Source organism: Dendropsophus ebraccatus, chromosome 1 (genome assembly GCF_027789765.1).
Source record: "Dendropsophus ebraccatus isolate aDenEbr1 chromosome 1, aDenEbr1.pat, whole genome shotgun sequence".
Classification (NCBI taxonomy): Eukaryota; Metazoa; Chordata; class Amphibia; order Anura; family Hylidae; genus Dendropsophus; species Dendropsophus ebraccatus.
The window spans coordinates 134,406,170-134,428,582 of record NC_091454.1 but is presented as its reverse complement, the minus strand read 5'-3'; the positions used below and the strand labels follow the sequence as shown (position 1 = coordinate 134,428,582).

At 40.3% G+C, this 22,413-nt stretch overlaps 1 protein-coding gene across 1 annotated transcript in view; it reads right to left on the bottom strand.

The window, feature by feature from the left end:
- The window catches only part of LOC138783311 (collagen alpha-1(VII) chain-like), a 236,647-nt gene that overhangs the window by 202,237 nt on the left and 11,997 nt on the right, over positions 1-22,413 (bottom strand). Inside the window, exons 7-18 of the mRNA XM_069957875.1 lie at positions 20,511-20,684; positions 18,796-18,956; positions 17,374-17,503; positions 13,780-13,896; positions 8,888-9,043; positions 8,653-8,769; positions 6,948-7,094; positions 6,687-6,806; positions 4,321-4,479; positions 3,851-3,973; positions 3,477-3,620; positions 2,146-2,277 (exon numbers count right to left, since the gene is read on the bottom strand). Of these exons, the coding sequence (XP_069813976.1) occupies positions 2,146-2,277; positions 3,477-3,620; positions 3,851-3,973; positions 4,321-4,479; positions 6,687-6,806; positions 6,948-7,094; positions 8,653-8,769; positions 8,888-9,043; positions 13,780-13,896; positions 17,374-17,503; positions 18,796-18,956; positions 20,511-20,684 (1,680 nt within the window). The remainder of the gene's footprint in view (positions 1-2,145; positions 2,278-3,476; positions 3,621-3,850; positions 3,974-4,320; positions 4,480-6,686; positions 6,807-6,947; positions 7,095-8,652; positions 8,770-8,887; positions 9,044-13,779; positions 13,897-17,373; positions 17,504-18,795; positions 18,957-20,510; positions 20,685-22,413) is intronic.

Here is a 22,413-nt window from a genome sequence, read left to right as displayed (position 1 = left end):
CAGTGGGGAGTTCTGATGCGGGTGAGCACAGATGCACCCACATCAGAACTCTTCAGTACCAGCCGGATAATCTTTTGAGAGACCGGCTGGGTCAAGGAACTGGGTCATTCAAACTGCATCACAGTATGTAATATATAATTTACATTCTTTTTTAAAGATTAGTTTTATTATATAAAATAACACTACATTGCTCCGAAAAGCCTAGGGAATTATTACCTTTTGAAATAGTTGAAAATGGTGTTCCCCAACTCCAGTCCTCAAGAACCACCAACAGGTCATGATTGGAATACTAAGGAAATTCTCACAACAGGACTTGTTGGTGGTCCTTGGCAAAAGAAGTTGGGGAACACTGTTGCAGATAATATAAAAAATACCTGTGGATCAGCGTTGAACACACGGAAATTCAGGTCTCCATGGCTAAAAACACACATGAAACTGTAATGTGGCAACTCCCAATGGATCAGAATGAGGGTTGTGCGCATTACGCAATAATGCATGTCCATAGCCCCACAGACCCAAATCTCCACCCGCAGTGTTGACCACTGATCCGACAGCGTCCCTCATGACAGGTATACTTTAAACCTTAGCTGAAGCTTTCTGTTCTGTACAGATTATTTCCCAACTGTGTCCTTGTTAACAACACAGACAGGAATCAGTATATGGACAACATAGGTGCAAATCATAGCTGTTGCTCACACTAACTCATTGGTCACTGAGCATGCTTAAAAGCCTTTCCTATTCATGTGAATGGGACAGGTCCTGTCTATTGTACCTATGATCTATGTGGCTTCTGTAACGCTTTTCACTTAATGCTGTTAAAGGCATTTTTATTTTTTTTTAAACTAAATTAAAAAAAAATCAGAAAATAGAAAAAGATTAAAAAAAAGAACATTTCAGAATCTACTTATAAGTAGTAAAAAAAAATCTCAGTGATAAATTACCTATAACAACTATAGTGTTAGTAATTATGTGATAATCAGCTTTAGGGTGCCTTCACACGTACCGGATCTTCAGCGGATTTAAAGCGTAACTGTCATTTCAGGGTCATTTTTCTGAAAACATTAAATATCAACAGTACAAGCGATTTTAAGAAACTCTGTAATAGGTTTTATGTACTAAAAGAGTTTCCTTCTGTAGTGAAAAAGCGATCTCCCAGCCTCCCCCCTCACATCACAAGAAGCAGGATTTCTGTCACCATTATGTGGCTATGGAGAGGGGAGGGGCTGTTAGGAGTGACTGAGCACGGAGCAGTCCTGCAAAGCACAACACCCTGCAATCTTCTCTCAGTAAGTTCATAGATAAGCACTGACCTTTCTGACACCTGAATTTAGCGTTTTAGGTGCCCAGAGAGTCTACAATCAGCTGACCTTCATGTCACCTCTTCCTGCTCCCTCATCTCCCTCGGCCCCTCCCCCCTTCATAGGCTTACAATGGAGAGAGCAGAGCCCGTCTTCACTGGCTTCTCTGTAATGAAGACGTGTTTGCCTGATAATGCACAGATAAGAAGTCAGGGGGGGAGGCTGGGAGATTGCTTCTTGAGTACAGAAGGAGGCTTTTTTGGCTGATGAAACCTATTACAGAGTTTCTTAAAATCGCTTATACTACTGATTTCTGCAATAAAAAAAAACATGACAGTTACGTTTTAACTGAATTTTTATTACACTGCGGATATGTAAATCAGCCCCTTTAACCCCCCCGCCGCCCGCACCCCCGGCCCAAAGCATACATTACCTGCTCGGCACCGCGGCTGTAGTGATGGGAGCGTCACACAGACGCGGCGCCAAGCAGGTAATATATGCTCCGGGCCGGGATGGTGAGCTGTGGGTGGTGGGCTGTGGGCGGTGGGGGGGGGGGGGAGAGGTTAAAACTACATATTGTAGTTTTTGAGAGCTCATCTTCTGAGCACAGGACTAGTGCTGGATATGGACCCTGGGGATTTTCATGATCAGCAATTAGCCACGCCCACAGTGCTGCTGACCCCCGCATTCCCTGTAATCATTGGCAGGTTTCTCCCTACACACAATAATAGGAAGAAAGCTGACAATAATTAGTGGGTGGGTGGGGCCAGCAGCCCGGTGGGTGGGGTCAGCTGCCGTTCATGAATATCCCAGACTCCTTATCCTGTGTACTACTATAAGTTCTTACCATCATACGGCACCCATGAAATTTTGTAGTGAGTTATTCCAAGTGTTTTCTTCCAGGACAATTTGAGAGTAGTAACACCAGTATCAATAATTTGCAAGTCCTTAACAGGAAGAAGCTGCACAGGATTGGAGTCTGAAAGAGCAAGTATAAAGGAGTAATGAGAAGACCGACTCTCTGATTTAAGTTTAGCCATTAGTTTCTGAAAGTGTAAAGGCTTTCTTATACAGGCTGATTATTGTTAACAAGTGTTCCTAGGAGCGCTCATTTACCCGATAATTGTCCGATGTTAAAGGGCCAGGATCAGCCCTCAGCGACCAAATGCCCACTCACCGGCTGACTGGATCTTTTGTGTGGCCAGTAAGATCATCATTATTGACCACACACATCACTGTCTAAATGGGGGATGTGTTCTGATAACAATGCATTTAAATGGCCGCATGAATTATACAGGGATTGGTCGTGCAGCCAGGCCACATGATTGATTATGCCTTGTAAGAGCACTGCAAGCAAGCACTGATCTTGCTGATCTGCGCTCGTTTGCAGCTCAATATCAGGCCATGTAAAAGGACGCTTAAAAAGGTATAAAGGGTAAAGGAAAGGATGTCCAGCATTTAGATAATATGACAACATAGATAACAAATCATCAGCAAGTAGCAATAATTTGTTATAAATACTACCCTCTTCTGCCTCTTTAAAGGGGAACCTCTCTTCAGGAAATCCCCCGTCCCTATGCTCTTCTTACACAGCATCAGAGCAGTCTAGCTATGGGTTACTCCCCCTCCATAGAAAACACATACACAATTGTTATTGAAAATGTATCAGTACCCTAGGAGCATAGACGATTCATCTGAATGACATTTACCCTGCAAAACCCACTCAAATGGGGGCATGCCTAGCTGTCCATGGTTTCCCCTGATGAAACGGGTGGCTCCAACAAGAAATGGGTTGTCTCTAAAATGTTCTCCAATATTTGGATTATTGTAAAGGGTTTACATTAGATTCTCCATTATTACTAAATAGAGGGAACTGAAAAGCTTGCATCCATATTGGAAATAGGGTCTGGAGTGATTCTGCAGTAGTGGCCGGGATGATCCGTGCAGAGACCAGCCGTTCCGTGACCCGGCCGGGTTTATCATCCAAACTTATAAGTGGATCCAGCTGGATAAAGAATGATTCTTTCCTTTATATTTCTCTTTCCCTTTAAATCCACAACTGGCTTTGGTTAAAACAGCGGAATAAAAAGCTGCCACAAAACGTTATGTGTGAAATGAACATAATGGTTGGAACATGGCTTAAACATAAACCATAGAATAACTTTTTAATACACTTACCTGTGTTTTGAACCAGAGTGGCCGATGGACCTTCAGTGTTGCTGTAAACCGCCTGAACATTCACAATGTACCTAGTGTTCGGCTGCAGATTTGTAATATGGTATGACCGGATATTGGGAGCCAAATACTGACTTTTAGGTGTGTCTGTTATAATAATAAAAAGATTTCTTATTAAAAAAATGCATTTTTTCTATCTCTTTTTTAAAAATAAATGGTGTTTTGTATAAACGGAGCATCATTTATATCATGCTTTTCCTGAATATAAATAGATTTAGTTTATGGATCACAACAATAGAATATAAAAGCAATTTCAAGTCATAAAGATTAATGATAAGCATAGTAATATTCAGTTGTATATATTAAAACAAGGTAACCTGATGTTGTAGGGTTCCAGGACACTTTATATTCCGTGGCTCCAGTGGTGGAACTCCAGGCCAGAGAAATGGAAGTGCTAGTGTATCCAGTCACCTTGAAGTTAGACACATATCCAAGAGGTGCTGTACAATATCAACATTTAATGCTATTAATATACAACAAGTTACACTTGTAGTTATATTACTTTTATTCACAGCACCATAAAGCAAATTTGACAATTACAATAAATAGTCTTCATGATATTTACGTGTAGACTAAAGGTGCCTATAAACCCGCAATAACTGTTGGCCGAACATTTGTGTATTCTCTATAGGGAGAATACATTAAAAAAAAATATGGACTTGGACTTTTTGGGCATATTGGTAATGCAAGTTATGTACATTGCTCAAACATAAAATATAATTAGACAAATACTGTATCTACCCCTGTAATATACTGCAGGTTACTATACCATATTCATAATACTTACAGGTTCGGACAGTTGTAGAGATTCCTGGTCCCACAGCAGAACCAAAGAGCACATATAAAGAGATCACGTATTCTGTGTTGTGTACCAGGTTTTTTAGCTCAAAAGAAGTAAGTGTGCTATTCAGTGCAAGTTGTCTTGGGCGATCTCTACCAATAAATTCTTTGAGGTAAAAGGAAAAAAACTAGTGAATAAACATAGTAATATGGAATTTATTAGTAACACATTTACAAAAACAGTATACAAAAAAATGTGTGAAGGAGTTTCCAGAGGAGTGTACACTTAACCCTTAGGGGACACAGCCAGTTTTCATTTTTGCGTTTTCGTTTTTCCCTCCTCGTGTATATAAGGCCATAGCGCCTGCATTTTTCCACCTAGAGACCCAAATGAGCCCTTATTTTTTGCGCAACTAATTGTACTTTGCTATGGCAGATGTAATTTTTGCCTAAAATGTGACGGGAAACCAGAAAAAAATTATATGTGTGGTGAAATTGAAAAAAAAAATGTTTTTTTTTTTATTTGGGGGGGGGGGGGGGGTTGTTTTTACTCCGTTCGCCCTGGGGTAAAACTGACTCGTTATATATGTTCCTTAAGTTGTTACGATTACAACGATATGTAACGTATAACTTTTATTTGATTTGATGGCTTGTAAAAAATTAAAACCTTTTAAAGAAAATATATGTTCCTTAAAATCGCTCCATTCCCAGGCTTATAGCGCTTTATCCTTTGGTCTATGGGTCTGTGTGAGGTGTCATTTTTTGCGCCATGATGTGATCTTTCTATCGGTACCTTGATTGCGCATATATGACTTTTGATCGCTTTTTATTACAATTATTCTGGATTTGATGCGACCAAAAATGCGCAATTTTGCACTTTGGGATTTTTTGCGCTGACGCCGTTTACCGTGTGAGATCAGGAATGTGATTAATTAATAGTTCGGGCGATTACGCATGCGGCGATAGCAAACATGTTTGTTTATTAATTAATTTATTTATTTTTATTTATAAAATGGGGAAAGGGGGGTGATTCAGACTTTTATTAGGGGAGGGGATTTTGTGTTATTAAAAATACATTTTTCTTTTACTTTACACATATACTAGAAGCCCCCCTGGGGGACTTCTAGTATATGCACTCTGATCTCTCATAGAGATCCATGCAGTATAGTTATACTGCATGAATCCATGAGATCGGTGTTCTATTGCTTTTGGCTGCTGCAGCCAAAAGCAATAGAATGCCGAGCCGGGATCAGCGCCATTACGGCGCAGACCCCGGCCCGGGATGGATGCGGGGATCGCCCCCCCCCCGCAATCGCGCCACAGGGGGGCGATCCCCCCACTAGACCACCAGGGATGGATATGAGCAAGTATTTAGAAGCAGCTGTCAACTTTGACAGCTGCTTCTAAGTACTTAATTAGCGGGCACGGCGATCGGACCGTGCCCGCTAATAGCCGCGATCCCGGGCTACATGCGGCACCCGGGATCGCGCCGTGCGACCCCCCTCTGAACTCCCATAGCGGCACGAGGACGTTCAGTAACGTCCTGGTGCAGCTATGGGTTAAAGGGGTTATCTGGTTAGGTAAAATATATGATGAATCATGTCCTCTCTTGGAGACTAAGGCTAAATTCACACATCCGTTGTTCTGTCTGCAATTGGGGGCACGCAATTGCAGACAGAACATAGAACCAATGGTATTCAATGTCCGTACGCATCCCGTGTGTACGGGGCCGCGATAAGTGCCGCAAAAAAAAAAAGGATATGTTGTAATGTGGTATGGAGCGCTATGCTAATGAAGAAGCAATGTAGTGCTCGGTGAAGCACGTCAGATGCACATTCGTAGTCCACAGTCACAGGCTGCACTACGGATTTGTGTGAATGTAGCCTCACAATTCATTCCATACATGTCATTACCTTATCTGTGTCCTTCCTTCACTAGGATGTGCAATCACTTTATGATCGATGGGGATCCAACCTCTGGTGCCCCCCACCAGTCGTGAGAATAAAGAAGCTGCAGCCCACTTTTAGCCATGTAGCCTCTTCACTTTCTTCCCATTCAGTGTGGTACTTATGGTGCAGATGTGGCTAGATTTTTTTTAAAGGACACATTATTTTGAAAAATTCCTGACATGTCATATTGGTGGGGGTATAGAAGCTGAGACCTCAGTAGTTGATACACAAGTAGTGTAAATATATAAAAAAGACCATTGACTTGTATGCCTTTATGTTGCCTATCCATCTAATCAGGGTTAAAAAAAAATCTCTCTATATAAAAGAGGAAGATGTAAAAACACTATGATACTCTAAGTCTCTGTATATTTCTGATATTAATAGGTAGTTATATACCTTTTATATAACTCATTCTAAGACTTACCTGGAGTTGGGCCCCATGCAAGTCTATATCCTGTAGCACCCTGTACAGTATTCCATGATATTAGTGCTGTACTGATGGACACTGCACTTGCTTTTAGACTCTGTACAGAGCTTGAAGCCACTAAAAATGTTCAAGAAATAAATGTATGTCATTTGTAAAATTAATTAAAAGGAAGAATTGGAATGAACTAGTTCACTATTAAAAATATTAAGCCTTATAACATAAGTTGTTCAGTAACACTCAAAGTACAGTTATACTCACAGGTTGTAGCTTTAGCAGAAACTACGGGGCCCTCTATGTCTACAAAGATTGCATTGATAGTCACTGTATACTCAGTGTCAGAGTGCAGCCCTTGAATCAGGTATTGAGAGTAGCTGTCTGCCAGGTTGACATTCTGATCAAATCCCTCTGCATGATAAAAATACATTGATATTAAAGTTGTAGTTGGATTCAGACATGTGGGTGTTTCCAGCTCATTTTTCCTGGTCATGCATTTCCCAGAACCCAGCAAAAATTTAAGTTTTACTATAGGAAAAGCAAACTATTTTCACAATGCTAAACGATGCAGTCAATGTGCCAGCCAGTACATTATGCCTAAGGAATGGCAATTTGTTTCTTCCATGGTAAGAAGGTTGGGTATCACTGTTCACTTATTTTAACGTGAAACTGGCATTTGCAGCTTGTAAAAGTTGCTGATCACATTGGTTCTCATTGTGCGTTCAACTCCCAGCTGGACCATAATAAAACAAACATGTTGGATTTGGTACGTATGACTGTAAGTAAATAAAATATATAGACTTATAAGTGATCCCATCTGTAGTATTGTAATAAGTAAGGTGTTACAGATATGTCGAAAATAATAACTGTCTGCCACCTAATTGCTGTTACTTGAATACCATATAGTTGTTCACACTATAGGATAGCTGCTGATGGCAGCCGGTTAGTATGTTTAGTTGGATGCACGTTTTTTATTTTATATTTAAACTAATAAAAGTGAAGTTTTATGTAAGTCTATCACCATTTCAGTTTGCATTTGATTTTTGTGAGGACTAAACTACTTATATACTTTTTTAGTTACAGATATGTCTACATGGTTTTAAATGGGCCAATTTAGTTACATGCTTTATTGGGGAGGGACACTCACTCAGAAAAGTTGACATTCGCTTAAAGGGAATGTGTCATCAGAAAATGGACTATTGTTTAAATCAAGTTTTCACATTAAATTTTTTCCATTTCAATACCTGTATTATAAAAAAAAATCCAAAAATCTTGCCATTTTCAGTCAGGTCCCTAGGCCTAAAATTAAGCTGAGACTTCCTGTTCTGTAAAAATCTTATTCCAGCAGGGTCTTCCCTATCATCACAGACAGGAGTACTGTGAAAATTGAGACCAGTACATAGATAACACAAGGTTTTCACAATAGCTAATACTTAGAGATCAACATCCCCTCACTGTTGAATGACCTCTACATAGATCACAAAGCAAGCCCATAAACCTTTCCCATTCATGTGAGTAGGGTCTTGCCCAGTCTATTGTGCCTATGTTCATGGGGCTTGCTGTAAACTATGTCTCTAAGTGCTATTAAAAATAGTTATTGGTGCTCCCATATGAATGCATGCACCATATAAATATAAAAAGTGAAATAAAAAAGATACAATCAGAAAATAGAAATTGTATAGATGTAGCATAGAAAAATCTAGGCGATACATTCACTGTAGATATCTGTTGCCTTAATAACACTAGTCTTCTGTGGAAATATAGTATTGCACAGCATTATCCATTTAAGTTGGCCGAGCCTGTCAATGAAGAATTGTACTCATAGCCTGTACTACATAACATTGTTTTATTATAGGGCTTTAGCCAGTGGCCATATACTGTGCACACATATAAAACCTTGTTCATGGAAAATCTTTGACAACACTATCCCATTTTTTCTAAGAAGTTGAACTACAAAAAGTGATAATACCTATTGATGACCAAGTAAGTCGATAGCCTGTGGCTCCTTGAACTGAAGTCCAGTGGGCTCGAATAGTTCCAGTTGTGATATTCTGTAGTGTCAAACTTTTTACAGCAAGCAATTTCACTGTAACCAAAAGTAAACCATAAGCACTATGTGACTAGTTGCTTAGTAAAATGCACAGATGTAAAGTAAAAACATTTCCACTAAAAGAACAAAAGGAAAAGCTAAGCGGTTTGCTTACATGTACGACCCATTGCTGACACAGGTTGGCTAGGTCCTTCAGGATAAACGGCATAGATGCTGACAGTGTATTCTTTATCTTCCTCTAAGTTGTCAATAGTGTGTGAGGAGACATCTCCATTCAAAATTTGTTCATAGGTAAATCCTGGTCTGTTAGCTAACAAGATAAAAAAAAATGTGAATTTTATAACCTTAAAGTACTCAATTTCTTAAAGCTATTTAAGGGGAACTCCGGAGTTTCTATTAAAAGTACATTAAAGGTTATATAGATGTGTCTATATAATGTATTACCGTATCTGTACGGTTCTGCCATACTGGTAGCTGATAGAAATCCAGGAAGTGAAAAAAATGGCCCCTGTGCCAATCCACATTGTCTCCTGCTTCTTCTGCTCTCCCACCTAAGGAGACAAATCTTCCATGCCTCTGTCTCACATTGTATGTGTTTGCTGAGATCAGGCTGATGATGTAGACAGGGGGCAGGGCGTGATCTCCCAGGAGGCTTGGCTGGATCCCCCAATCCCCTGAATGATTTACCATCTCTGACCGGCCAGAAGCAGGTGTTGCACTGATTTGTCTAATTGTGCAGAAGTGTGCAGTGAAATTAGGGCTGTGTTCACACATGTTGGAGTGTCATTGCAGTACTGCAGCGTATTCACAAAAATGATGCAGTAACACAAGTAAATGATGCTAAACGGCAGAGAGGATTGGAGCCTTATTGTAGGGCTCAACTTCAAAGATAACAGATGCTTGATCATAATATGTGCATGAAAATGAAAAGAAAAAAAAATTCAAAAAATTGTGTGGTGTTACAGGTAGAGAATACAGTGTGCTGTGTGGTGTTACAGGTATAGAATACAGTGTGCTGTGTGGGGTTACAGGTAGAGAATACAGCGTGCTGTGTGGTGTTACTGGTAGTAACTGTGTGCTGTGAGGTGTTACAGGTAGAGAATACAGTGTGCTGTGTGGTGTTACAGGTAGAGAATACAGTGTGCGGTGTGGTATTACAGGTAGAGAATACAGCGTGCTGTGTGGTGTTACAGGTAGAGAATACAGCGCTGTGTGGTGTTACAGGTAGAGAATACAGCGTGCTGTGTGGTGTTACAGGTACAGAATACAGCGCGCTGTGTGGTGTTACAGGTAGAGTAGGTAGAGAATACAGCGTGCTGTGTGGTATTACAGGTAAAGAATACAGCGTGCTGTGTGGTGTTACAGGTAGAGTAGGTAGAGAATACATTATGCTGTGTGGTGTTACAGGTAGAGAATACAGCGTGCTGTGTGGTGTTACAGGTAGAGTAGGTAGAGAATACAGTATGCTGTGTGGTGTTACAGGTAGAGAATACAGTGTGCTGTGTGGTGTTAAAGGTAGAGAATACAGCGTGCTGTGTGGTGTTACAAGTAGAGAATACCGCGTGCTGTGTGATGTTACAGGTAGAGAATACAGCGTGCTGTGTGGTGTTACAGGTAGAGAATACAGTGTGCTGTGTGGTGTTACAGGTAGAGAATACAGTGTGCTGTGTGGTGTTACAGGTAAAGAATACAGCGTGCTGTGTGGTGTTACAGGTAAAGAATACAGCGTGCTGTGTGGGACCACAATGAAATCATAAATTACTGCAAATAATTCAGTAACACAATGAAACTGCAATGTGTGAACTCAGCCTAGATGTTCTGCAACAGCTTTGGGCGGGGAATCGGCAGGGTGGAGGGAAAGCATTGCATTCTGGAACCTGTAGTACTGTCTACAACTGATAAACCAGGAAGGGCAGAAACACAAAACAGAACAAAACCTCAAAACAAATGGATTTTTGGTAGTTTGGGAGGGCAAATCAAATTTTTACTGCGTCATCATTTGAATATTCAAACGCAATCCAATAGCGTGAATAGCGTTCTATTCGATCGAATAGCTATTCGATTGAATACTATTAAACTAGTAAACACAGCATAGAACAAAATCCCCAGTAAATGTTCTAAGACTGAAGGGACATCTCATTGCTCAAGAGGTGTGAGAGCTATTTTGAATATCCTTTCTTCCCAGAATTCTTAGTGGTCTGAAAGGACCCTATTACACCAACAGATTATTTGACAGATTTTTTTTTGAGCCAGGAATGGACTATTAACAGAGAACAGGTAACAAAGGAAAGACTGAGATTTCTCCTCTTCTCACATCCATTCCTGGATTTGGCTTAATAAAATCTGTCAGATAATCTGTTGGTGTAATAGGGCCCTTAAGGCCCTATTCCACCAACAGATCTGATGACATATTATCTGCCAAAGATTTGAAGCCAAACCCAGGAACAGACTATAATCAGAGAACAGGTCATAAAGGAAAGATTTCTCCTCTTTTCAAATCCATTCCTGGGTTTGGCTTCAAATCTTTGACAGATAATCTGTCGTCAGATCTGTTGGTGGAATAGGGCCTTTAGTCTCCACATGTCTTTATGGTGTGTTCTCCTTAATGAGAATTAGTACCCCTATGACCCACGTTGATAGACCTCTCACTAGCCAGCCAACACTCTGCTTTGCACTAAAGAGGGGCAACAACCCTGAAACAGACCGTCTCATCATCAACAGGGAACATATGTCCATCTTGGACTGCTGCAGGCTGGTCCACAGCCTGCTCAGAGACTATTCCATTATGGACAGACTGGATGCAGAAGAAGAGGATTGATACCCCTCTCCCCCTACCCCTCCCCTTGTGTGTTGTTGTCTTTAACCCCTTAGCGACCCATGACGTATCTGATACGTCATGGTGCCGCTCGGGGTGTTCAGAGCGGGGTCCCGGCGGGACCCCGCTCTGAACGGCGCTGATCCCGGCTGACACGTGCAGCCGGGCAGTGCCTCTATTAGCCGGCGCGGCAACGGGACAGCTGCACTTAGAGGCTTCAGACCTCACGTCCCTGGTGTCTAGTGGGACGGATCTCCCCCCCGCGATGCGATCTGGGGGGGGAGATCCGTTCTTCTGCCTGTGCCGGGCCTCAGCGTCGGAATGACGCGGATCCCGGCTCGGCAATAGATTGCTATGGCCTGCAGCAGGCCATAGTAATCTATGACTGATCTAATCAATCTTTGCTGTGTATATACACAGCATTGTGTATGAGAGATCAGTGCTGTCTATATACAAGTCCCCCAGGGGGGCTTCTAGTTACAGTAAAAAAAAAAAGTAAAAAAGTGTTTTTATTAATAAAAAATCCCCTCCCCTAATAAAAGTCCAAATCACCCCCCTTTTCCCATTTTATAAATATAAATTAATAAATAAATAAATAAACATATTTAGTATCGCCGCGTGCGTAATCGCCCCGAACTATTAATTAATCACATTCCTGATCTCGCACGGTAAACGGCGTCAGCGCAAAAAAATTCCAAAGTGCAAAATTGCGCATTTTTGGTCGCATCAAATCCAGAAAAAATGTAATAAAAAAAGATCAAAAAGTCGTATATGCGCAATCAAGGTACCGATAGAAAGAACACATCATGGCGCAAAAACTGACACCTCACACAGCCCCATAGACCAAAGGATAAAAGCGCTATAAGCCTGGGAATGGAGCAATTTTAAGGAACGTATATTTGTTAACAATGGTTTGAATTTTTTACAGGCCATCCGATACAATATAAGTTATACATGTTATATATCATAGTAATCGTAACGACTTGAGGAACATGCATAACAAGTCAGTTTTACCATAGGACGGACGGCGTAAATGCAAAACTCCCCGAAATCAAAACAAATTCGTTTTTTTTTTCAATTTGACAGCGCAAATGATTTTTTTCCGGTTTCGCAGCATATGTTATGGAAAAATAATGCCTGTCATTGCAAAGTACAATTGGTTTCGCAAAAAATAAGCGCTCATATACGTCTCTAGGTGAAAAAATGCAAGTGCTATGGACTTTTAAACTTAAAATGGAATAAGCAAAAGCGCAAAAACGAAAATAGGCTTTGACCTTAAGGGGTTAAATAAAGCTTCGGGCCTGAGATTTCCCCTCCCTACCCCTTTTTTCCCACCCCCTTTCTCTTATCACTGTCTGTAATGCTTTATTGTTTTGTTTTAGTAAAATGTATGCCGGAATGTTAGTGTAGCGTGTGGTACGATGTATAATGTTGAGAACCTATGCTGTTTGTTGTACTGTATGGATGTTTTTATTTATCTTGTGCCGCTTTAAAGCCTGCGCTGCGTCACAGCACAATGTATGTATGTTTGACAAAGACCGATTGTAATAAAGCCTTTCAATAACAAAACAGATGTCTGCAGATGGTATCCTTCCCTCCAAATAGTCTGTAAGCTCATGAATGCGAGCAGGGACCTCACTCCTCGTTCTTACCCTTATTCTAGTGTTCATTTTCAGAACATTTCCCCCTATACCTTATTACACTGCATATTACCATTATGAAAGACATGTAAAACACTGGTCTTGATAAATTTTCATTTTACATTATTTTGCCACTGTGGGAAACGATAAATTCCTCCAATAATCTACAAATTTATATGTAACCATTTTACAGACAAGCACAATTCTCATTCCATCCTTTACCTACAGACATCAAAATCTAAAGTAGCAATATCTCTCTATTATAACCGTTGTAACTTTTTGCCAAAAAAATAAAAGGTATCTGAAAGGGTGTGGAAACCAATTCTGGAATCTCCAAAAGAAAGTATGACTTATAGCAACTCTATAGCAACTGTTATGATTTTGTCACTGGTGCAAACTGATTTTACTTGCCCTGTAGGCTATCTATACAATGTAATATTTTTACTGGCTTATTTACTAATATCAGCTGGTGATAGATTTGCCTTATTGTTTAAGGGTTCACTAATCCATGACAGATAAAGTGTACGCACCTCTGAAGTATTTATGTCTTCATGAATATACATTAAGGTACTTTCCAGTAATATTACTTACATCTTGGAATATATATTTTGTAACCATCGAGTTTTCCCAGCGGGGGAGTCCAGCCAACCTTTAAGCCAAAAAGTCTCTCTTCTATGACACGGAAATTAGTTACAGGAGGCACAGGAGCTTTAAGTGAGAGATAAGCATAAATTAAAAAAAATTTATTATAAAAAAATTTTTTTAAAACTGTTCTCATTGACCCAGATGTATCAAAGTATGTAAAATACAAACGGGTGTAAACTGCTTGTAGCAACCAATTACAGTTCAGCTTTAAAAATCTGGGCCATTGTGTTTAATAGTTTAATGATTATATCCCATTATAGTAACAACTCAAAAAGAAAATAATGGTGTACAAATTGTTATTTGAATTATGGTTCAATGTACACTGCCAAGTAACATTATTATGACCACTTCCTACTTTCAACGATGACAGCACATAGACCATGAAGGAAGTCACATGTCATGGGCTAGCTCTGTGGGTAAATAAGGTGTATGATAATCTGTCTGCACACATATTCCTCATTGCTGTCATAAGTAAAGTAGCATTACCAATTCACATTGTGCAATGCTCCTTACTTTAAAGGAGCTGGGAATCCCCTAATAATGAAAGGAGTCCCAGCTCTAAACAGGGTTTCCCATTCAAGAGTTGAAAGCTTCTGTTCCTGAGCAGGCTGTGTCTGTACTGCTGACCATCAGAAGAGCCTCCAGTACAGATAAAGACAAAGGCAGAAGCCGAGAGTGGTAAGGGACATCTTCCTAAAAATGAGAGAACACTAATCATTTTGAAAGGGGTTCTGTCTCTTTTAGGGGTTTAAGTGATGATGCTGTGCACAACATCACCACTTAACCCCTGCCTGGCAAACTGAGCAGGAGGCATACAGTGTATGCCTCTGGATCAGAAGCAGAACAGAAACAGCCCACTCAGGTGAAGAAGCTTTCTGCTGTTGAGTGGGCAACCATGTTTAGAGCAGGGATTCCCTTTATTAAGAAGGAATTTCCTGTTCCTGTAAACAGTGGTGCCTGTACACCTTCAATAACAATAGGTATGCATCATTGGCCAAAGAATAGATAATTCTCTATTCTGCAGTCCGCGCTTTACCTTTGCTGTCTACACTTGGACAGGGGAAGCAGTAACCTCATTATCATTAATGGGCAATGTTGCCTTAGCAGACAATTCTGTTGGAGACCTAGATATGGTGAGAAAACAACACTATATACTATGGTGGGATTAAATAAGTCATGTGCACCAGTTTTCTAGAGAACAAAAGTTTCACTCTTTTCTCCCAAACAATAATTGTGCAAAATGAATTACTTTTCGCCATTTTTGTGTCAATCTCATCACTTTTCAAAAATTATATGAAAAAGTGGATTGGAAATTAGCAATATAGTTAGTTCTTTCTTTCAGTGTGACAGATTTAATATACTATATACCATAAATTAATGTGTATTAAAATTAATAAGTGTAATGTAATGTAAATTAATCCAGCTCATAGCTGCTGTAGATTTCAGTTTGTGGCATAGTATACTTGGTGAATCATAATATCATGTAGTTTGAGTTCAGTCTGGCATCTAAAATGACAGTATAAATTTCCCTCAATATATTAAGATTTCTGTACACGAAAATTGCTTTTGGGTTTTTCTTCATCAACATTAACAGAAATAAACACTAGAAAAAAGTTCACTTTCTTGGTAATGACTCTATATAATATAGGTGTTTCACTTTTTAAATTGAATCAGTGGAAACAAAAAAAACCAAACAAAACATTTTTTGATGATATTGTAATTGATTGAGATGCAGTTATGTGATGTTTACCTCTCCTTTTGCTGTCTGATTTTTGGGGAAGGGTCAGTGCTATATATTTTTTTGTAAAAGTTAATTAACACCTGTTAACTTCCATTTACTGTAGTTGAAACAAAGCTTACACATTAGTTTGTGCCTTCAGTGTGGCTGACCCAAGGGAAGCTTTAGAAACTAAGTAAGGGCGACAGGCTGGCTATGATGAGGACTGATCTAATAGATTGACCCTCATTTGCAAAGCCTTTATAAGGCTCAATTAATCTTGCTGCCAGGATCGTTCATGCTTTAATGTCCTAAACATGCTCAATTGCCCATGTATAAGGGCCTTAAGGATTTGTCTATATCAAAATAATGATTAGCACTTACTATGTCAATTCTTTGAGTTTCTACACGTCTTTATGACAGTCTCTTCTTAAAGGGGTAGTGCACCAAAAAAAAAATTCTTTCAAATCAACTGCTGCCATGAAGTGCCAGAGATTTGTAATTTACTTTTATTAAAAAATCTCAAGCCTTCCAGTACTTATCAGCTGCTGTGTGTCCAGCAGGAAGTGGTGTTTTCTTTCCTGTCTGACACAGTGCTCTCTGTTGCCTCCTCTGTCCATGTCAGGAACTGTCCGGAGAAGGAGCAAATCCCCATAGAAAACCTCTCCTGCTGTCCAGACTGGAAATAATACCACTTCCTGCTGGGCATACAGTAGCTGATAAGTACTGGAAGGCTTGAGATTTTTTAATAGAAGTAAATTACAAATCTCTGGCACTTCATGGCAGCAGTTGATTTGAAAGAAAATTTTTTTGAGTGCACTACCCCTTTAAGGACAATTAGTGTCCCTTTGACCCAAGTCAATAGGCCTCTCAATAGCCAGCCAGCACCCTGCTCTCCACTAAAAAGGGCAACAACCCCAAAATAGCTGTGTGCAAATGAGAAGTGTTTTCTTTTGAAGAGATTATTTGGCGTGGCATAGCTACCCAGCCAATGTTCTAAGCCTGCTAGATGGAGTTAGACTTGACTTGAAGGGACCTCTCTAAGAGGTGTGAGAGCTATTTTGCCTATCTTTTCTTCCCAGAATTTCCAGTGGAGCAGGAATAGCCTTTGAGTCTCCACACGTCTTTATGATGAACTCTCCGCTGCGAACCCATGTACTGTGAAGTTGAATGGGACACATACCCGCAGCGGAATTTTCATTCCGCTGCTAGTATGTGACGCAGCCCTTTTAACCCCCGCAGTCTGCTGCCCGGAGCATACACTATCTGCTTGTCTGGATGTGAAGCTCCTGTCTCCCATCAGTCCCCATCAGCCAATCAGTGCTGCCTGTGCTGCAAGGGGTTAAAGGGGCTGGGTCACATACTCGCAGCGGAATAAAAATTCCGCTGTGGGTATGTGACCCATTCAATTTCACATTACCAGGATCCGCAGCAGATTTCACTAAAAACTCGCAGCGTGAAATCGCTGCGAATCCGGTTTGTGTGAGGTAAGTATAACATATTGCTAAATTCTTTCTTTATTTGTAATAAGGAATATGATAAAGAAAGAAAAAACTGAACCAAGGCTGGTTTTACATCTGTATTTGACTCTCTCTGCTCCGCTCACCCTCTACAAACTAAATGATAACTGAGCACAGCTGATCTGAATAAGAACCCTTTTTACGTAAACAGGGACTCATACTGATCAGTTTATTTCAGTTTCTCTGATGCCACAACCCAACTAAGGAGGTGAGTCAAAGGCAGATGTCAAACCAATCTAAAATATTGATATTTCTTACAGTGGTTGAATCATATGTACACAAAAGCAGAACCGAAACACATACTTGTCTTCCCTCTAATGGTTGCTGAATCCCCAATGACATTTGGATATGTGGCCAGAACTGTAAATAAATATTCAGTAGTAGGCTTCAGATCAGTTATAAGAACTGTGTGCTTGTTACTGTCCAATGTAATCTAATAAAAAAACAGGTAAAGAAACATTTAATCACACCAGCATATGCACAAACAATAACATAGAGATTGGGGGAGATTTATCAAACATGGTGTAAAGTGAAGCTGGCTCAGTTGCCCCTAGCAACCAATCAGATTCCACCTTTCATTTTCCAAAAAGTCTGTGAGGAAGAAAAAGTGGATCTGATTGGTTGCTAGGGGCAACTGAGCCAGTTTCACTTTACACCATGTTTGATAAATCTCCCCCAATATATCTAAAGAATAAAAAAATTGACTTGTAAACCTATTATTCCATTAAGGACCAGTAGTTGTTTTGGGGATATTTCTGGCAATTAATATCAGGGCTTGGATTTATCAAAATGTGTAAGGTAGAAACCAATATTTACCAGAGCTGAAAGCTGAGCTGTGATTGGTTGCTATGAGCAGTTTACACCGGTTTCTATTTTACATACTTTGATAAATCAGGGCCTACAATTAAAAGGGTTTTCTGAGGTAAAAGAATGTATCTGCTAACCACAGTGTCAGATCAAGGGGGTCTTGACCCCCCCCCCCCCCCACACACACACACACACAATCTCCATGATGGGCCCTAGCTTCTTTGTCTTTAACAGACTAGACAATCCATTCATTGTCTATGGAGCTCGCAGAATACACCAGAGGCACTGCTAGCTACTCTGTTTCCGTAACTCTGGATTTGTGTAGACAGTGTAGCTTACACTGTTCGCACAAACCAAGCAATCTTTTACCGTCCCAACCACTTCCAGCAGCCACAAGTAGGCCAGGAAGGCTAGGGGCATCAGTTTTTTTAGAAAGGTGTGGTTCCCTGAAATGGGACCCACATTTTTTAAATATCCATGACATATCCTGTGTATGCCATATATTTGCAGATGGCAATTCCCCTTAAAGCCACAATCCATACCTACAAATATGTTCATTCAGCCCCTCCTCAATTTCAATTAAGGATGTGCAAACATTCCAAAATTCCCATTTATAATGCAAAACCACGCCCACTGTTTGCTAAGCTCCACCCATCTGCCAGGCACAGTGCTAAATAATTATTTTTAGTCTGGTTTGTTTAAAAATACTGATACTTAACAGATTTTACACCAAAATTCTAGCAAACTTTTATTTACCCCCTCCACAGTATTTGTTGGCCTGGGTTGCTTAGAATTTTTTTTATAAAATATAGTATAGCTACATTTTCTTTTAAATTCACGCCAGTAACATTGCTCATGCAAAAACGTATTTCTTTTGTACAGAAAGCAGAGGTTAACATTTTTTTTTTCACTGCTTACCTGTCTTTGGTCATTTGTATTAAGACGGCCAGAAGATGTCAGAGAATTCAGAATAACTTGGTAGCCTGTTACATCACCTGTGGCTGGGCTCCATGTAACACGCATTGAATTGTAATTCTGTTCACTTACTATTAAATCTCGGGGACCAATTATTTTATCACCTGGGAGAATCATAGAATATTTTACAAATAAAATAGTAAAAAATCTATCAATTTATGCTCCTGTTCCTGGTTGTTTACACAATTTAATGTACATTAATACTAGCAATAGCACAGTATAGAAAAGTACAGACAGTGCCGCAGAAACGCGACGCACTCGCCCTGCTTACCTGATGGGTGTGCAGGGTGTATGTTGGGGAAAAGCAGGCAGTTTGGGCAAAAATCTGTGCCTTTCCCTTGCATACTTCAGCCACAGAATTGCCCCCCCCCCCCCGTGTAAGAACTGTTTGTATTCAAATTATGACACTAACTATATGGATACTGGTGTGGGGAAGAAATTCAGTGCCTAAAAGGTAGATGTAACAGTGATTACCCTTTCATTCCTGATGTTTCATAATTACTGTCTTGAAATTTTCTAATGATATGTTTGATATATGATATAATGCATATACACATTGGGGGAGATCTATCAAACTGGTGTAAAGTAGTAGCAACCAATCAGATTCTACCTTTCATTTTCCAAGAAACTGTGAGGAATGAAAAGTGGAAGCTGATTGGTTGTCAGGGGCATCTAAGGGTGGTATTACACGGGCCGAGCAGGGCCCGATAATACCTGTAAACGAGCGCCGATCTGCTAGATCGTTGCTCGTTTACTGGGCCTATTACACGGCCCGATAATCGTTTGACAAGAGCTGCAAGGACATCGTTACCGATGTCCTTGCAGCCCTTGCTAAACTGGCATACATTACCCATCCACGTTCCAGGGCTGCTCCTGCCGTCCGCTTCTCCCGGGGTCCCGCGCGCGCTCTAGCTTCACAGTGGCCTGTCTGCTGGTAGGCCGCTCAGCCAATCACAGGCCGGGACCGCCGCGGCCTGTGATTGGCTGAGCGGCCTATCAGCTGACAGGCCGCTGTGAAGCTAGAGCGCGCATGGGACCCCGGGATAAGCGGACAGCAGGAGCAGCCCTGAAATGTGGATGGGTAATGTATATCGTTAGTCGCCGGCCACGCACCGCTATTACACGCAGCGGTGCGCGGTCGGCGCCTGACGAAAATAAGGTCTAACCTATATCAACGATCAGCCGATGATCGTTGTCATCGGCTGATCGTTGCATTTATTACATGGAGCGATAATCGGCCGAATCCGGCCAATTCGGCCAATTATCGTTCCGTGTAATAGTAACCTAAGACATTTCTACTTTACACCATTTTTTTTTATAAATCTCCCCCACTGTGTTTTGGGGTAAGTGCTGGGCCAGGGAAAATGTGTTTTGATATATACCATGACATATCTATGGTGTGTCCTATGGCTTTACTATAGCAAATATGACCTATACAAAAGAACATACAATCAGAAACATGTAGTCAATAGCAGACTATGTTCAATCTATTTAAATTAATGGGTCCTCCATTGGTATGCATCAGAATATTTTTAGGCTAGTAACCTGACATACTGGTGATGCACCATGACAATAGAATGTGAATGTGTCTATGATATTTGTTATATAATATATTATATAATATTTGAAATATATGTCCATATAATATTTAGACTCACTTTCTATGATTTGTTTAATTGGCCTTGGAGGCTCTGAGGCAGTGAAACAGACTCTTCTTGCAATCCGGGGTAGCATATCAAATAGAGACCAATAGTCACTGACAATGATAACATGTTCCTCACTAGGGTCAGATGCAATTTTCATTAACTCCCTTTGGTCGGCATTCTTTATACCTAGGGAAAATACAAACAAGAGGTTAGACATAGAGCTGCTGTTTCCTTCTTAGTGCTATTGCATTGAAATCAGCATTTTGTGAATATTAAATGAATAGTGGAATCAAAATGATGACAGACTAAAACCAAACTTTCAACAGCGCTATTTCCCTTTTAATATTCTGATTGAGCTTTGACAAAATTATGTGTCTCAATAATTATATAAAGGATTTTAACAATGTAATAAATATACAGTACACACAACATTAAACATTGTAATACCTTGAAGAAAAAGTCACAGAATTATAGAAATCACAGGATCAATAGACATGTTAATAATATGCAAATAATTACAAAATAATAACAAAACATTAAAAACATCATCATTTATTCAGTATCCGTATCGGTATAAATACCACACATACAAATACACCAACTTAAAGGGAACCAATCAGCCCAACTGGGCTTATTCGGTTCCCTGGAGCACTTTATAAAGCTCCTGTGCAAATCGTGACACATATCGGCTGTGGCTGCCGCTTTATACCCCAAAAAAGTTTAATCCCCCTGCGAGCCTCCCTGCCTTGTCTAGTCACAGCTCTCTCCCTGTCAGCACACTCGGTGGGAATGAGTGACAGGCAGAGAGGCCCATTACTGGTGCCTCTCCCTGTCAATCAACCATTCCCACACACAGGGGGTAAACCTCATTTTTATGGGTATACAGCTGCTGCTGCTGCCACGGCTGGTATGTGCTGCAAGCTGCACAGGAGCTTTATACTTTGGTTCCCTTTAAGCTTGCCATGCTATCAGGAAGAATGAGGGGAATGGAGCTGGGTACACAAATGATCAAGATCTACTGCTGTAATTGCCGACCAATGATGTTCAGATGTAAGACTCTCTGTATTGGCTGGAATTCCTGTGTTTAGTCTCTTTTTTTCAATCAGCGCAAGTCAGAAAATCTGCCTTCAGGACACTGGACCTGGATTTCTGGTAAGTATAGTTCTGTTTTTCAGCATGATAACAACAAAAAATAATGAAATTATATTGCAAACTTGTTTTATATCACATCTACTTCTGGATTTTGAAAGTTAATTTTTTTTGCACAAATCAATAGTTAAGGCGATTTTAAGAAACTTTGTAATTGGGTTTATTAGTCAAATATGCCATTATCTGCATTTAAAAAGCCTTTTGACAGGTCCCCCACTCCTTTCTTTCTGTCATCCACTGCTCAGAATCAGGAAATCTCAACTGTTTTACATCAGTCAGATCCTGTCTGTGATATGGAGAGGGGAGGGGGGAGGAGGGTATTAGTCGGCAGCAGAGAGCAGAGAACAAAGGATTACACCACAGGGAGCCGCTGAAAGCTATTCAGGGGTCAGAGAGGTCAGTGCTGATGTCAGAGGAGATAGCCAGTGATGTAGCTGTAAATTAACTCTTTGTTGGCTTGTTTTGGTGCCTTATCTCTCCCCTCTCCATAGAGAACAATGGAGACAGGGGGGAGAGCTTCAAACTGCTTTTTCATGATAAAAATACATTTTCCGGATAATAAACCCAATTACAAAGTTTTCTAAAATGTCCTTTACTAATGATTTCTGCAAAAAAAAAAAAAAAAATTAATGACAGTGACACTTTAAGCCAGACTAAGGGCCCTATTACACCAAAAGATGTCTGACAGATTATCTGAAAGATTTTTTCAGCCGAAACCAGGAACGGACTATAAACAGAAAAAAGGTCGTAAACATAAGACTTAGAT